At 36.9% G+C, this 18,739-nt stretch overlaps 1 protein-coding gene across 1 annotated transcript in view; it reads left to right on the forward strand.

Moving 5' to 3' along the window:
- The window catches only part of agbl4 (AGBL carboxypeptidase 4), a 451,864-nt gene that overhangs the window by 295,410 nt on the left and 137,715 nt on the right, over positions 1 to 18,739 (forward strand). The window contains 1 exon segment of the mRNA XM_067414131.1: positions 13,329 to 13,368. Coding sequence (XP_067270232.1) covers positions 13,329 to 13,368 — 40 coding nt within the window.

Consider the following 18,739-nt stretch of genomic DNA (forward strand, 5'->3'; position numbering starts at 1 on the left):
TACGTTCCTGCTCTGCTTTATACTACAGTAACTTTAATAATCACATTCATAAACATGATTTCTGCCAGTCCTATCCCGATTCTTTTCCACTGGCTGTGAGGTGAAGACCACATGTCCCAGGACTCTGCGCTCAAACTTGCCGTCATCAAACTACACCTTTGTTTTAAATAGGCGCCCTCTAGCAGACGGAAAAGTTACATTGTGTAGCTTTAAACGATTGATTCTTTCGAATTGATAATTGTGTTTTTTTTCTCGCTTCAAAACATGAACAAAGTAGCATCTTACAGAATCACTCAGAACAAACCAGTCACAGTAAGCTTGTACCTTTGAAGAGAGACAGTCCATCAGATGTGCACCAGGGCAGGTGTGGATGCTTTTCTCTGTTGATTTTTAAAAGATTTGTAGTAATCAGATTAGGGCATGAGTGTGGCTGTCCACGTGTCTAATTCACTGATGGGTCACCCTGAAGAAATCAATGTATGCTGCTTATAACAGACAATGGTGGACTATAAATGAAGAAAATGTCAATTAAAAATATATATTTAAGCTGACCATTTTACCCAGTTTTTGTGTCTACTATGTGTTAATATGAGCTTCTACCTGTGTAGAGCATCCAGATCACTCACTTATGAGATGCTGTCTTGATTAGGATGAGGTCTTAGAGGGTAGCGCCCTTGGTAGTAGAGAGCAAGGCAAATTTTGGATCAGAGCCGGTGTTTCTGCTCTTCTGTCTGGCACATACAATAGATGCTCTACCAAATCCAATTTCCCCCAAATGACTTTTCAGTCAGCGAAAACTGACGATAATGTAGTAACCGATGTACTCCAACAGATTACCCTGACTGCTCAAAACCAATTTAGTTAGATCAGTTTCTTTTGTTAATCAGAGTTATGAATCATAAAGCATTTTGATCAATCATTTTTTTTTTCATTCTAATGCTGTACTGTTGGCACAACAGGGCTTCCATCATCTGGTATCATAGCAACAGATGCATCAGAAAGGTGCTTTTATCTGAAGCGCAACAAAAGAGACTTTCGAAGGCGAAAATTACAGCACGCACGCTCCGCGAATGTCTCAGGAGGGTCACCATAACTTTCAGCCTCTTTAGATAATTTTCTAAGTACAATAAACCTTCTCATGAGCCGAGGTTATGACATGTGATGTGAAATTGTCCCACAGCACTCCCCATAGCGGTGTGTTGTGCAGGGGAGGATTACACAACGGAGCGTGTCGCTCCTCTCAGAGCCAGCGGGAGGTCATTGATCTCACGTCTCTGTAAATATCAGTTCATGCGTGTCGCCCATGCGGTTCCTCGTCTAGAGGGGGTTTGTCGGGGTCTACGGGTAAGAGAGGACAGTAGGGTTGGAGTTCACGCGTGTTATAGATGTGCCAGATATTTTCATGCATTCGCGCATCCTTGTAGCCTTAAAGACAACTCTGCTGGAAGAGAATACTGGTTTACAGGCTCAACCAAACTGGACTGATGCAGATAACAACTTTCATAACAATATGCCAGTGCATTGACAGCAATATACAGCAATTTACGGCAAAATTCAATATGGTATAAAAACACCTGGATATCATTTGACTCTGTATGCCCCACAAAATAAAAATAGACATTTACACCAAGTTACGCACATAACTACTGTATATATGGTATACATTGTTTTATTTCAGCTATATTGGATTTTAAATTGTTTTTAAATTGCATATTGTTATGAAAATTGTTATCTGTATGCTATATTTGAATGATTTAATCATGGTCTATTTTAATATATTTAAAAATGTATTTATTTCCTGAATGCAAAACTAAATTTTCAGCATGTAACGTGATCCTTTAGAAATCATTCATATATATTGATTTGCTGCTCAAGAAACATTATAATCAATGTTGACAGCAGTTGTGCTGCTTAATACAGTCTTGTTCAAAATAATAGCAGTACAATGTGACTAACCAGAATAATCAAGGTTTTTCGTATATTTTTTATTGCTACGTGGCAAACAAGTTACCAGTAGGTTCAGTAGATTGTCAGAAAACAAACAAGACCCAGCATTCATGATATGCACGCTCTTAAGGCTGTGCAATTGGGCAATTAGTTGAAAGGGGTGTGTTAAAAAAAATAGCAGTGTCTACCTTTGACTGTACAAACTCAAAACTATTCTGTACAAACATTTTTTTTTTCTGGGATTTAGCAATCCTGTGAATCACTAAACTAATATTTAGTTGTATGACCACAGTTTTTTAAAACTGCTTGACATCTGTGTGGCATGGAGTCAACCAACTTGTGGCACCTCTCAGCTGTTATTCCACTCCATGATTCTTTAACAACATTCCACAATTCATTCACATTTCTTGGTTTTGCTTCAGAAACAGCATTTTTTATATCACCCCACAAGTTCTCAATTGGATTAAGGTCTGGAGATTGGGCTGGCCACTCCATAACATTAATTTTGTTGGTTTGGAACCAAGACTTTGCCCGTTTACTAGTGTGTTTTGGGTCATTGTCTTGTTGAAACAACCATTTCAAGGGCATGTCCTCTTCAGCATAGGGCAACATGACCTCTTCAAGTATTTTAACATATGCAAACTGATCCATGATCCCTGGTATGCGATAAATAGGCCCAACACCATAGTAGGAGAAACATGCCCATATCATGATGCTTGCACCTCCATGCTTCACTGTCTTCACTATGTACTGTGGCTTGAATTCAGAGTTTGGGGGTCGTCTCACAAACTGCCTGTGGCCCTTGGACCCAAAAAGAACAATTTTACTCTCATCAGTCCACAAAATGTTCCTCCATTTCTCTTTAGGCCAGTTGATGTGTTCTTTGGCAAATTGTAACCTCTTCTGCACATGCCTTTTTTTTAACAGAGGGACTTTGCGGAGGATTCTTGAAAATAGATTAGCTTCACACAGACGTCTTCTAACTGTCACAGTACTTACAGGTAACTCCAGACTGTCTTTGATCATCCGTGAGGTGATCATTGGCTGAGCCTTTGCCATTCTGGTTATTCTTCTATCCATTTTGATGGTTGTCTTCCGTTTTCTTCCACGTCTCTCTAGTTTTGCTCTCCATTTTAAGGCATTGGAGATCATTTTAGCTGAACAGCCTATCATTTTTTGCACCTCTTTATAGGTTTTCCCCTCTCTAATCAACTTTTTAATCAAAGTACGCTGTTCTTCTGAACAATGTCTTGAACGACCCATTTTCCTCAGCTTTCAAATGCATGTTCAACAAGTGTTGGCTTCATCCTTAAATAGGGGCCACCTGATTCACACCTGTTTCTTCACAAAATTGATGACCTCAGTGATTGAATGCCACACTGCTATTTTTTTGAACACACCCCTTTCAACTAATTGCCCAATTGCACAGCCTTAAGAGCGTGCATATCATGAATGCTGGGTCTCATTTGTTTTCTGAGAATCTACTGAACCTACTGGTAACTTGTTTGCCACGTAGCAATAAAAAATATACGAAAAACCTTGATTATTCTGGTTAGTCACATTGTACTGCTATTATTTTGAACAAGACTGTATATTTGTGGAAACTTTTTCAGGATTATTTGATGAAAAAGAGCAGCAAACCAAAAAGAACAGCATTTATTCGAAATAGAAATCTTTTGTAACATTATAAATGTTTGCTGTCACTTTTCATGCATCCTTTCTGAGTAAAAGTATTTATTTCTTACTGACTTACTTTTGAATGGTAGTGTAGATCCACATTTAGTAATCATTCAAATAAAACTAGACACAAAGAGTCAATATTTAATGCACTAGTTTTATTTGTCACAACAAAAGCTGCTACAAACAAGAATTTTGCAGCTAAGTTGCCAAGGTAACAGTGAGAGTAATGTATGTCTTTGGCCACTAGCTTCTTGTACCAAACAGCACATATTAGATGATAAAACCCTGTACCCTTCAGAGTGCTCAAGTGTTCCGCCCAGAGCAGGTCACACGAATGGTCACTTTTGAATGAAATTCACTGTTAGTCACTTCAGGTACGGTATGCAGGCTCAACTAAACACACCATATAGAGACACAGTCCTGACATCCCTGCAGAGATTGATATCAGCCCCCACTTGCAGCTATAAATCCAATTATAGCTTCAGAAATGATTAGAATGTTAGTTTTTTACCAACCAACCAACCACCCTCTCTCTCTCTCTCTCTCTCTCTCTCTCTCTCTCTCTCTCTCTCTCTCTCTCTCTCTTTCTCTCTCTCTTCATCCACCTGTCCATCCTCTATCTCTCCTCCAGCCTCTATTCACACTTAACTCACTTTGATGCTCCATTTATCACACAACAGAACATCCCACAGGGAAAGAATTGTCTTCAGAGGGTCCCGCCCAAGACACTCCACTTCTTGTAGCGCATGAATTTGTCTGCTCTTATTCCCATATGATGCCATATCTGCCTTGCTTTAGTCTCTTTTATTACATGCTATAGTGCTAGGATCAATTCAGATCTGCTCTTTTAGAATTTAGACACGTTTCTCATCTGATATGCATACCTCAGTCCAGTTGGGTAGGTGAAAGCGAAAGAGAAAGAGAAAGAGAGAGAAAGGAGAGAGAAAGAGAAAGAGAGAGAAAAATTCTGTCATTTATTACCCTCACGTGGTTCCAAACCTGTAAGACTTTTGTTCATCTTTGGAACACAAATGAAGATATTTTTGATGAAATCCAAGAGCTTTCTGGCCCTTCATTGGCAGCTATGCAACTACCATGTTGACGCTTCATAAAGTTCATAAAAAGGTATTTTGAGTGTTTTGGTCCAAGTTTTCTGAAGAGAACCAAATTAGGCAAGAGGTTTGTTCTTGTGCATCTAGCATGTTAACTTGAGCTTCTTTTTATATCACTGATCAATGTTTATATGTGACCCTGGACCACAAAACCAGTAATAATTAGCACGGGTATACTGTATATATGTGGCAAAATCCAACAATACAATATGGGTCGAAATTATCGTTTCGAGTTTCAGATATTGAGTAAAGATCGTGTTCCATGAAGATATTTTGTAAATGTCCTACCATAAATATATCAAAAATGTATAATTAGTAGTAATGTGCATTGCTAAGGACTTCATTTTGACAACTTTAAAAGCGATTTTCTCAATATTTCAAAAAAAAAATTGCACCCTCAGATTCCAGATTTTCTAATATTTTCCTGTCCTAACAAACCACACATCAATGGAAAGCTTATTTATTCAGCTTTCAGCTGATGTATAAATTTAATTTTATAAAAAAAAATTTACACTTATGACTGGTTTTGTGGTCCAGGGTCACATATCTGAATTAATGTCTAAATTAAATCTCTTCAGCATCAAAGTGGTAGTTGCATAGCTGATCATGTTTAATTTTTAAAAGATCTTCCTTTGTGTTCCGAAGATGAACGAAAGTCTTACAGGTATGGAACGTCGTGAGGGTGAGTAATTAATGACAAAATTTTCATTTTTGGGTGAACCATCCCTTTAAGGGCGATCTTTCAGAGTCAGGACCTGATAGAGCATGGGGGTGGATGATGGAGAGGAGTCTTTACCGCCAGCAAGAGCTGCCCTTCTAATTGGCCTTTATAAATATTTAATGGCATCAAGATGAAATTCAATCATGGCTTTTAAGTGCTGAATAGGTTGAATGTAGAGTTAACTGTGGGGTGATTAGATTTCTCTGGTCTGGGGCTGCAGTCCTTTTGCAGGTGGGCAGCAAGACATTTCAAGTCTGAGGGGAGCAGGCGCTGTCCTAAGAAATGAATCTTTTATTTGTTGTGGTGTATTTTTAAAACCAAGGTTCTCCTGGTCACGCGATAGAGTAACCCCAGCAGACCGTCCTGACGCTCTTCTGCACAGCTGATCCGGCTGTCCATTTTGCTCTCCAGACCGGAACCGAGTGTAGCTTGCCTTTTAAATGGCAAAATAAGGGTGCTTTTTGTGATATAAACCATGTTTTAATTCAGTGCTTGGCAAGTTTATTTCATCTAACATGAATTAATCTGACTGATATTGCTTTTTCAGTAATTAATGTTGTTATCTGGATAGCCAATGGGCAGTATATCCCTGCCTTCTTTTAGCTACTTCTATTGTCAGCAAAATAATATATATAATAACAATGGCCTATACGTAAAAAAATATTGTTGGTTTAACTTAAAAAAGTAAGAAACCTGGTTGCCTTAAATTTTTGAGTTTATTGAAATTAAAAATTTGAGTTGATACAATGAAGGACATTGGTTTAATAAATAGAAACTCAAAATATTATTGTATCTGAACCACATTAAAAAAAAATGTTATCATGAAAATAGCACAATTTGGCATGTTTCACTGCGTCTTCACAAATAAAACACAAAATTACCCAATATGCTTACAAATTTTTTTAATAATATTTGAATAAAGGTTGTCAATTCTCAAAAATGTTCATTGTATTAACTAAAAAAAATTAATTCACTGAACTCAAAATTTTATGGCAACCAGGTAACTTATTTTTAAAATATTTTTTTACTATATATATATATATATATATATATATATATATATATATATATATATATATATATATATATATATATATATAAATACGCACCTTCATGTATATATTTAAGAAATATTTGCATTTATATTAAATATACAATATAAATTATTGTTTGTGTTTAGTGTGTGTGTTTTTATATAGAGTATACATAATTATAAACAGTACACACATATGTAAACACAAACTTTTATTTTCCCCAGCACTAATTAATTATATTATCGGTAGAATAGTTTTGTGGAGGGAGGGGAACTAAAAAACATATTTATAGTATTTCTAATGTTTGTATACATTTTGTTTCATTCGTTATTTGACATTGATTTTTAATAAAATGTGACATATACACAGATGCGACTCAACAATGTAATTTTGACTGCTGTATTATTAGTTGATATTATAATTGGCCGTATATCTGTAATTGGTCTAATGAAGAGTTTGAAATGCATTGTGTCTTTTTCTTTTAATTTCTGCCACACAATGAGGTATTTTACATGACAAAGCATCCCATATTCAGAGCATGATGAAGAGTGTTACAGTGAATCTGACAGTAAGTGCTCAGTGAAGAGAGAGACCCAGGGGAAGATGACCTCATCATGAGCTCATCCCTTAGATCTGTGCTATAAAAGAGGGAAGCATCTTCCCAGAGGGGAGAAAGGTGAACCGAACACTAGATGGAAGCGAGAGAGTAGAGAAGCGTGCATGTGTATGTGTGTTTTTGGTCGCCGATGACTCACCTACACAGGAGTGTTTCCCTCTCTAAGATGAGGTGAGTCAGTTTGTTGACTCACTCACATATCTCTCTTTTTCCTCTTCTTTTCCTCTTTATGGGAAGGTTGGCGTCAGGCAGAGGGGTCCTTGGGGGATTGATGCCAATGACGATGACTCCTGCTACTGGGACTATGGCAGATGGTTTAAATAGTCTGGCGTTAATCTGCCTTACCTCATCACCACTGGGCTGTGTGTGTGTGTGTGTGTTCATAGAGGGAGGGGTGTCCGCTGGGGTCCATAATTCATGACATATCCCCACCATCAGCTAGTTTATGGCACAGAACGAGTCTATCCCTGAGCAAACGTATAATGTCTGCCTCCTTTTCCCCTAAATTGCTAATATAACTTTCTCTTTACTGTGAATCCGATATTTTAAGTCAAATAATTTAGCCTGCAGTCTCCATATGTATTTTTAAATGAAATGTTAAGATGGGGAGCTCAGGTTAATCTCGTTATATTGACCTTACATGCATGTGAAATGAGGCGCAAATTGTTGGGTGTATTTTTCAATAACGGCCCCCACCCATGATAATCATCCGCAAATAAAAAGAGTAAATTCAGGGGAAATATTGCAAATGGGTTTTCAGGGAGGCTGTGCATGAATATTTAATTCTGTTATAGTCCAGTAAATGAATGACTTTTTTTTTTTGGTCTGTCTGGTGGCCAGCCGTCTTAATTGCAGTTGTGCAGTTTTGCACCTTGCAAAGATTAAGACTCTTTTGAAAAGGTGCGGATGCCCCTGATAAGATTAATGACATTTTAAGAGGAAAGTTTGGGATGTCTGGCCTATTTTGCGGTTTTGGACCGAATATAGGTCAAGCGAGGGAAGAAAAGTTTCAGCATGAGTTTGGTTAGAACTTTGTGCATTCAAAATATATATAGATTTATTTTAATAGCAGATTTAAAATAAATGCTGTTCTTTTGAACTTTCTATTCATCAAAGAATCCTGAAAAAAAGATAATTGATAATAATCAGAAATGCTTCTTGAGCAGCAAATCATCATATAATTATTTCTCAGGGATCATGTGGCACTGAAGACTGGAGTAATGATGCTGAAAATTCAGCTTTATATCACAGGAATAAATTACAATTTACAATATATTCATATAAAAACTGTTATTTCAAATTGTAATAATATTTCACAATTATCACTGTTTTTAATTTAACACTGATTGTATTTTCAATCAAATAAATTCAGCCTTGAGCAGAAGAGAAGAGACTTCTTTTAAAACATTTAAAACATTGAATAATGTAAGACTTCATTTTTTAAAATAAAGTTTATAATAATATATGTATTAAAATAACTTTTAACATTAAATTAATATATTAAAATAAAATAAAGACTATATATATGAGACTGTCTAGCTACATATGCAAACTATTGAAGTCTCTGCAAATCCTCATGTATTCAGAGAGTTCTCAAAGCTCTGGTAATTGGACAGAGTGCATTGGGTTTTTTGACATGGGGTGAACGGCTCTCACCCCAGCATCTGTTGAGGTGAGCCGGCCTCCCGTGTGTCACAGCCTGTGTCACAGCCCCATTCTCCCAGATCTCTGACTTTCAGCACTAGTCGCCATCTCGTTCCCGTCTCATTCACCTGTTGCTGTGTCTTCTGGTGTTAAAACAGAATAGATATTCTGTTCTATTCAGATTAAAGAACGCCTTTTCACTCCAGTGAGGCCCAGGACACCCAGTGTGCGCTCCTATGCAGACTGCCACTGTTCTGAGGGGATTCCTTGGCACTCTTTGATAAAGATTAATACAATCCTATTTTCATGCCTAGGATTGCCTCTCCTAATGTGATTCTCTCTCTGTCTCAGTGTTTTCCAGGAACAGGGGAAAAGGAAAGACAAAGTACCTTATCCATGCAGGCAGGGCCTCTTGTACTGCTTATATGTTAGAGTAACCTTTGTAATCTGAAGAAAATATCAGTTCATGTGCACATGGCCAGGGCCATAGCTGGGGTATCCAGGGCCCCGGTGTAGGTTGTTACTGGGCCTCCTTGAAATCGTGTTCGAGGGCAGGGAGTGGGTCCCCCTTGGTTGAAATCGTGGGGCGCCCCTAGAATCATCACCATGTTTTGCCCCGCTAGCAACGGGCCTGCCTATGGCCCTGTGGAATTTAGAAGGAAAACTCTTCAGCAACAATATGGATTGTGTATATTTGGATCAATTGAGTTGTTTACGTGACGGCTTTTCGTTCCGATTGAGCTATCAGTTGGATTATTTGCAGATTATAACATGTAAACGTAGCTACTTTGAGCTAAAGAGAGTTTTGAGCATTTTCATTTTCTAAAGATTTTTTGTAAGAAAGCAGGACTCAGATGTCAAAAAAATGTCTTCACAAGATTAGTATGAGAGAATGCACTGCATGTAGCTGTAAATGACAGAATTCAATCAGGAAGTACAAGGCCAACAGACATCTGCGAGGCTCATGTCAATGGACAGACAGACGCTGGCTTTTTCCACTTGCTGTTTCCGTCTTAAATGCTGGATCTATACCAACAAGGTCAAGCAAAACGAACAAAGGTCAGAGCAAAGGAATGGAGCATCTTGCCTTTTTCAGAGCCTTTAATTGGCGTAGAAGAAAGGAAGCTCTCAACTGATTTGAACTGTCAATGGGAGAAGTCGCATAGAATGAATTGCGTCTGGTGATAGAGATGTATGCTCATGTTGTTTAAGCGCCTGGTTCATTTTGACGCAAATCATCTCCTTTAATTGAAATGCCTTTTGCCGCCTTATTTCCAAGTGGTAATAGTGCAAGACCAATACCAAATAATTAGACTACTCTTGTCTCAGGCTCTGGGGAAAGGGGGATTGTAGTGCGGCTGCTCTCTGTCATGGATCGTTTCATAAAGACTAACATTAGCTGTGTTCTAAAAAAAAAAAGTGAGCTGCCTACTTAGAAAGCATTTAAAGCATCATAGACATACTCTTGATGTGAAGGCGACCTTGTAAGATACCACATTTTGGACAGATTCTAAAGCAACAATGCACAAATAGATGCCAGCCCTAAGAAATATTGTCCATATTGTATCCTTTCTATTGGTGCTATTTGTGGTGGTTTTATTTCACTTAGGATGCAGCCTATGTATGCAGTAGACAACAAGGTTTTGAAGCAGTGATATTGACTTTCTGATCCCTTGACTCTTATATGTAAATGTATGCACATATATTAAGTTAACTAGTGTTTAAAATGCAAAACAAACCTTTGTATTAAATGATTGTTAATATTATTGTAGGTTTTAGTGTTATGCAGTGCATCTCTTTCAGTTCTTCATTCCCCATTCTTAGGATCAGCTCAGAAAACAAAGAGGTTGTGTTGTGTGTCTCTTTCACCAGCAGGGGGCGATCTGAAAAATAAAACAATAGACATCATTTCAAGCGTTTTGCAAGACAAAATTGTTTGCAACTAATCTTTATCGCCAACTGCTATTATATTACACCGCATACACTTAAAAGAGTATAACACCACACTAACACCTACTTTTTTGACAGGTGCCAACATATTTTATGCATATATTTTACTGTTTTTATTATATTTAGCGGATAGAAAATGCACATCATATAGGCTACAAGTCAGGTGGGCTCAATAAAAGAGATATTGCTCAATTGCTTTCAAGCACAATGCACATGATTGTTCATTAAAACTGATTCTCTTTTCATGTTTTCTGACTTTTCTTCCATTCTCAGAGCCACTAAAAGAGAACATTATATGAATTCAAATCCAAGTTAAAGCCCTGTGGCTTCAATGGATAATTGCTAATCGTCAGGAAATGACCAGACATTGAAAAGCAGAGCTGTGTGTGTGCGTGCGTGCGTGCGTGTGTGTGTGCGTGCGTGTGTGTGATTGTGTGTGTGTGTGTGTGTGTGTGTGTGTGTGTGTGTGTGTGTGTGTGTGTGTGTGTGTGTGTGTGTGTGTGTGTGTGTGTGTGTGTGTGTGTGTGTGTGTGTGTGTGTGTGTGTGTGTGTGAATGATATCAGTGTATGCTCTCTGGTCTACTATGCATGTAGTGGCTCTCATGTAGAAGGACCTGCAGTACTGTTACCACAAGAGTGTTAAAGTACAGCTCTTGAGCTGCCTGCCCTCACAGTATGTGTGTTGTGTGTGTCCGCCTCACACTGCAGCGTGCCATTGAGGACGCCATCAGTCTTTGATTGGGCACTTATTGATCTGAGAGTGTGACCTGTGTGGATTGCTGTAGCCTCTGCCACGCCCTCTCTCCAGAAAACGACCCGCATCTACTACAGCACATGAATACATAACTCGCAAATCGCAACAGATTATGTACACAAACACACACACCCTACATAAAGCTATTCGGTTAGCAGCTCAAGAAGTGGGTTGAAGTACAAGTACAGAAACAGGCCAGCAAATAAAGCCAGAGACAACAAACAAAAAGACTTATATTGTATAGAAAAAATTATATACTAAATAATGTACCATCATTTTAAATTGATTGTCATGACTTCATTTCATTATTATTTAGTTTTATTAAAAGCCCTATGGAGAAAGAAAAAAGTAAAAAATAATAAATAAATAAATAAATAAATAAATAAATAAAAATTCCAGAAGATTTGATATTATATTGTATATTATTTAAATTACATTATATATATATATAGATAGATAGATAGACAGACAGACAGACAGACAGACAGACAGACAGACAGACAGACAGACAGACAGACAGATAGATAGATAGATAGATAGATAGATAGATAGATAGATAGATAGATAGATAGATAGATAGATAGATAGATAGATAGATAGATAGATAGATAGATAGATAGATAGATAGATAGATAGATAGATAGATAGATTTGTTCATTGTATTTACTCAAATTTTTAAATTCACTGAACTCAAAATATAAACAGTACACACATATGTAAACAAACTTATTTTGGAATGCGATTTAATCAATTGCCCAGCACTAATTAATTATATTATCGTTAGAATAGTTTTGTGGAGTGAGGGGAAGTAAAATACATATTTATAGTATTTCTAATGTTTGTATACATTATACAAATTATATATATATATATATATATATATATATACACTGTGAAAAATTATTTAGAAAAAAAGTTACCTGGTTGCCTTAAAATGTTGAGTTCATTGAAATTAAAATTTTGAGTTAATATAATGAACATTTTTTGAGATTTGACAACCTTTATTAAAATATTATTAAAATATTTAGTAAGCATATTGGGTATTTATATGTGTTTTATTTCTGATGACGCAGTGAAACATGCCAAATAGTGCTATTTTCATGATTTATCAAATTTTTTTATGTGGTTCAGATACAATAATATTTTGTATTATATTTAATAAATAGTTTCTATTTATTAAACAATATATATATATATATATATATATATATATATATATATATATATATATATATATATATATATAATGTATATATTCCGTTTTTTTTCCATGGTTCAATTCACGGCTTTAAATAAATATATTTCAATGAAGGCACATGACAATCAATTCAAAATGACGGTACATTATACAACTATTATCTTATAGCCATTGATTATACAAGTATAGAAAGTATAGCAACAAAAAACTTTGCTTAAGAATGCACACTATCTCCATGAGACCATACGCAATGCTTTATGGCAGTGGCTTTTTTTTTTTTGCTGATTGGCAGATCACGCTTAATGATTATGGGTCATATTATATAATTCTTATTTGTTGCCAGTTTTTTGTGTGAACAGGATCGTAAGAAAACATTGTTTGATTCAACCTCTTTTGCCGTGAACAGGCCTAAAGAGAAGTGTAAGATTAGAATCCATGCTATTTCATAGGGCGATATATACTGTATATGCAGTGTATATGTATTTACATAAAACTGATGTAAAATGCATGACACACTTTTATCTCTCCAGAGAGAGATAGAGAGCAAAATGTGCTTAACAGGCAGACAGCACAAACTTTGATTTCTGAGGGAAAAAAGAAAAAATGTCTCAGACTAGATCCGTTTCATCTCTGTGACAGAAGACCTCTGATGTCTCTTTGTTTCTTTTTCAGCAACAACGAAGGCTGGATCTTCTGACCATCACCAACCCCGGTGAGTATGCTTATTTTGGTTTGTGTGCATGCGTGTTTGTTATTCTCTGCACAGCACAGCACACCACACCACACAACAACATTGTGTACTTACAAGGGGCTTCACAGACGGGATTTCAAAGAATGCGTCACATGGATAAGTTATGGGGGCTTAGCGACTTCTCTTACTTCTCACAACAAGCATCAGCTGCACCCCAAGAGTCCAAACCTGCAAAAAAAGAGGCATTTTCTCGCAACTCGTCAGCATTTCCGTGATCCCATCATAGCACCCCGGGCGTGCCTGTCCCAGAGCAGCGGGTACAGCCTGTGCTTCTGCGTCTCTATGGGAAGCTGAATGTTTTCTCAGTGCATCTGGGTGAAGGCTGAAACTGCATTCAGAGCTCTGGGAGAGACAGATGGGGTAGCTAGGAAAGATGCAGCCCCCATATGTCTAAAATATCTGGCTGCTCTAATACACTTTGATTAAAATAATGTTTATGTAAGACACGTGGAGTAGGCTAATTTTCCCAGCTTTGCTCAGCATCTGTTACCCAAAGCCACACAAGACTGTACCGCTGACCTTCACAACTCTCCAAAAGACATGCACGGTGCAACATGGTTTTTAGCTTACCTTGTTTGGGGTTATATAATGAAAGTGACTTTTTTCCCTCCTGATTCTATAGCCCTTGCCATTTTGGGAGGGTAATTTTGCTGATTTCAGCGAGCGGTAAAATCTACTTTTCTCCATAAAAACTCCACAATTGCGCAGAAGCAGACTGCAGAGGGACTCTGGAGAGCCGTTGCGCTTTTTGCTGATCTAGAACTCCCTGAATGCAGTTATTAAAACTAACCACTGAAGGAACAACTGCTAAACCGGTATTAGATCACCGGGCTACAGATGGGCCTAATGACTTGATGAGGTGAACAGAGTATTTTAGTTGCTATAAATGAAGAATCGCCCCATAAATGAGCTCATCCGTCCCTGTCTTCCTTTTATAAGCCTGCATCCCGGCTGCTTATTAGGATTCTGCGTGCAAAGTGTATATGCGACTGTGGCGACCTCTGACCCACGTTTGCCCATGCTGAGTGTGACGGAAACTTGTTTTCCTGCTATATGGAAAGCAGCTTGCACTCTTAGATGACTGAGACAGATACTGCAACGGGACGCGCCGACCTATCCACATATTACATAAGTGTGTGTGAAAGGGATGATAAAAATTAACATACATGTATCCATAGTCCTTAATGAGATCAAGCCATGTCCTCACCGGTGCCCTTGGAGGTCTTTTCAGAGTACTTCGAGCGCCAGCCCCACGCTTGGAACCTGCCGCTCTGGTTGAGGCCCTGTAGATCGTGCCGAGGGGGGTCTCGATGCCCTAGCCCCCTCATTAGCTCTCCTGTGTGAAGAGTGCTTCCCACTCAACCCCTGCCAGACCCTCTTTAATTGGACACTTGAGCAGCACGATGTGAATCTGCTCCATTGAAGCCTGACATTTCAAACAGCTGACCTTTCTAAGGCCAGAACAGCTAAAGAATGATTAGCCTCGCCCACCGTTCCCATCGCAATGCACAACGCAAACTAAACAACGTACACAGCGAAAATGAAAGGACTAGATGCACACTTACTGAAGGAAATATCAGTGCTGGCTAGGCATGAAAAGGACTGGTGAAGTTTTAATGAAGTTAACTGTAGCTTCTACTATGTGGTTGTGTCAATGAAATGCTTTTTGGCATCATTGTGACATTCAGTATGTGTCTTCATTTTGTTTTTGCAGTGGAACGGCAGCTAAATGGTTAAATATATGAATGAAAGAAGAGACCATTAACAGTTCAGTATGCAAAAAAATGCACGAAAGCATTATGAAGTCACTATAAGGAAGGTTTTGTAAATATTGAAACAACAGAAATGTCATATAGTGTTATTTTTATTATAAAAAAATATAAAAGTACAAAGGAAGACAAAGCTTTGCAAGTACTGAAAACAAAAAATCTCTGTTTGTGGAGGAGGTCTGGGCACTGTGATAGACGGGTTGTCTGCAGTGCGTCTGGAGCTTAGAGGGTGTCCGCGGCCAGAAAATTGAGTTCAGCCATCTTTTCGGAAAGGCTATTGTCGATCTATTGATTTGAATGCCCTTTTCATATCTGCAGTCTCCGTTGCGTTATTGTTCAGCTGGACAATTAACTTTGCTTGGCTGGTGTTTAGTCTCTGTGTCACTGCCCCCCCATGGCCACCATCTCAGCAGCGTTACAGAAAAAAAGGTCAATTACATTCATGAGACTTGGAGAGATGTGCAAGCTCACTGCTCTAAGAACAGATATTAGACAACCTTCAGATCTCCTCAAACGCTGTGAGCTCTTGTTCAGCGCTAGACACACACACGCTCACACGCACGCTCTCATGTATTCATCTGTGTGTGGATATATGTAAATCATCTCTGTAATGAGAGCCTGTGAAGGTTCCCAGTCGGAGAAAAACAGCGTTTAATACTGTTGTTCTGTTCAGCTGCTCTTTTACACCTGACACAGCACAAAGCATGAAAATAAACGAAATATGATAGAAAATATAAACAATTACAATTATATTATACAATTATCTTTTCAGCTTATATATATATATATATATATATATATATATATATATATATATATATATATATATATATATATATATATATATATATATATATATATATATATATATATATATATATATATATGGAATCAAATACGAAAACCAAAAATATTATTGCATTAGATAATACAAATACAAATAATACATATAAAATATATATACTTAGGTCAAATGCAACTTGCATTTTTTGTATTATCTAATGCAATAATATATTTGGTTTTCATATTTGATTCCATATTTAAATGTACATAATACAATGTACTTATACATATTACATGCAAACATGTGTTAATATATAGTATGTACTAGGGATGCCACAGTTCTCAATATAATATTGAACCATTCTGTAGCAATCACGGTTTAATTGTGAATTGCGTTTTTTTCGGTTTTGCATTTAATTTATTATTTTTCTACAAATTCTATAATTTGCCTCCATCCCAATATACTGAACAATGTGACATACATTCACATCGCACGTTAGTGGTAGAGTTATACTCACGGAACACAATAGTTATTCACATTTACGATCATCAAAGTTCATTATTTGCATGAATTTTAAAGCTTTGCCAGTTAAACACGTTTTAACTTGCGCTTTTCCGAGCTTCAGACACATGATTACTGGACTAAGTAGTCTTATTGCATTAATACTGTCAAATACACACAAGGTTTACATATATAAACAGTCGGTTATGTCTAAAGTGAAAGTAAAATCGGCATGTGTCTGTATATTAGATGCACGCAGGTCTTATATTGACAGCAGCGCAGCCTAGTGAACACGCTGTCCTTAAAGGGACAGTTCACCTTTAAAATTATGTCATTATTTACTCACTCTAATATTGTTCCAAACCTGTATACATTTCTTGATTACAGAGTTTTCATTTTTGAGTGAACTATCCCTTTAATGTTAATACAACAACAAAAGACAAATAGAAAATCAATCACTGCTCTTGACTGAAAAACGAATGCAGTAGCTAAGAATCAATATATATTTTATGTTGAGGTCTATGTAGTGTTTTATTTTTACATTTATTCATTCAATTTCACACTTAAAGGTGCCCTAGAATGAAAAATTGAATTAACCTTGCCATAGTGAAATAATAAGAGTTCAGTACATGGACATCACATACTGTGAGTCTCAAACACCATTGTGACCACTCCTTCTTATGTAAATCTCGTGAATCAAAAACACCACGGAAAAATAAGTGCTTCTCAACATAACGCCAACCGTGACGCAAGCGTTGGGGATCGTTTATATGCAGGCCCCCAACATTTGCATCTGTCCAAACATGTTCATTGTCAGGTGGAACTGACGGAGCCGAATCATCGGGACTGCAGTAAACAAGACACTGGAGGATAGCAAAAACGGCAACTCTTATGACACACGTCATGTTCAAGCTGTGCAGGGGACGTTATGACTTTTCATATGTCAACAGTCATGGGTGAGGTTTATTATAATCAGATACCACAACAATTTATTTCAAAATCGTTTGTTTGTTCGGCCCATTTCAAGCAAGCTTCGCTCAGCGTCTTAAACTGAAGAAAGCAACTGTATTCCTGCAAGCGGTAAGTAGTGATTTATCCACTTATTGACTAGCTGTTTAAACAATTTCTGATTAAATTGAAAGTTTCTTAGAGAGACAGCATTGTCTAGATTGTCAAGATGCAGTACAGTAAGATGTTGTACAGTAACAATAGGAAACTCCAAGTACCATACAAAACTAAATAGTGTGTCGAATGACAAAGGGTAATATTATATTTTGTATTACAACATGCAACCGTAGATACGTTGCTTAGATCGTTCACTCGATCCTTCTAGAAAACGTCACCTTTTCCACCATATTGGTGAGTTAAAACGATTAAGTTAAAACGATAGTCATTTGACAGGGCTATTCATTTTGTAAAAATATAAGTTATATATTTATATTTTTCAGAACTGAAGTATGGTGTTTCCTTTGATGTTTTTGCATATTGGTATTTCAGATTAGGCTACATCACAAAGCGAATTAGTACATTACACATGTCACTCAAAGCTGTGCATTACAGTATTTTTTTACTACCATTGTAACATAAGAATGTTTGGCCTAATGTTAAACATGATCTCGTGTTTTCTTGTGTATTTTTACATAAAGTACACTTTAAAGTAATCTTTACACTTACTTACAGTAAGTTTGCACTGAAACATACTATCATGAAAATAGCACAATTTGGCATGTTTCACTGCGTCATCACAAAAAAAACACACAATTACCCAATATGCTTACAAAATCTTTTAATTCTATTTGAATAAAGGTTGTCGATTCTCAAAAATGTTCATTGTAGTAGCTCAAAATATTTATTTAAATGAACTCACAATTTTAAGGCAACCAGGTTAAATATTTTTTAAATATTTTTTTACAGTCTATAAACACCTTAAAAACATACCAATGTGCATGAATCCTTATTTAATCTAATACTGAATTCATGGAATTAACAAAAGGCTTTTTCTCAGTATACTTCTATTCTGTGACTGATGACAGAACCATAGTTTACACCAAAAACACAACATAAATTCACAAAAGTAATCACTATTATTTGTGCGTCGTAATCCAGATCTTTAGAATCAATGCAACTGCGAGGAACAGACTCAGAATCAATCCTTTATTCAGTGATCATCATCTCCATTCTCAGCAGCGACCATCAAAGTCAAATCCCGCACTCGTTGTGAATTCATAAATTGCCGCCTCAAGAATCTTTACGACACGTTTACGGCAGTGATATCAAA

Source organism: Pseudorasbora parva, chromosome 13, assembly GCF_024679245.1.
Source record: "Pseudorasbora parva isolate DD20220531a chromosome 13, ASM2467924v1, whole genome shotgun sequence".
NCBI classification, from domain to species: domain Eukaryota; kingdom Metazoa; phylum Chordata; class Actinopteri; order Cypriniformes; family Gobionidae; genus Pseudorasbora; species Pseudorasbora parva.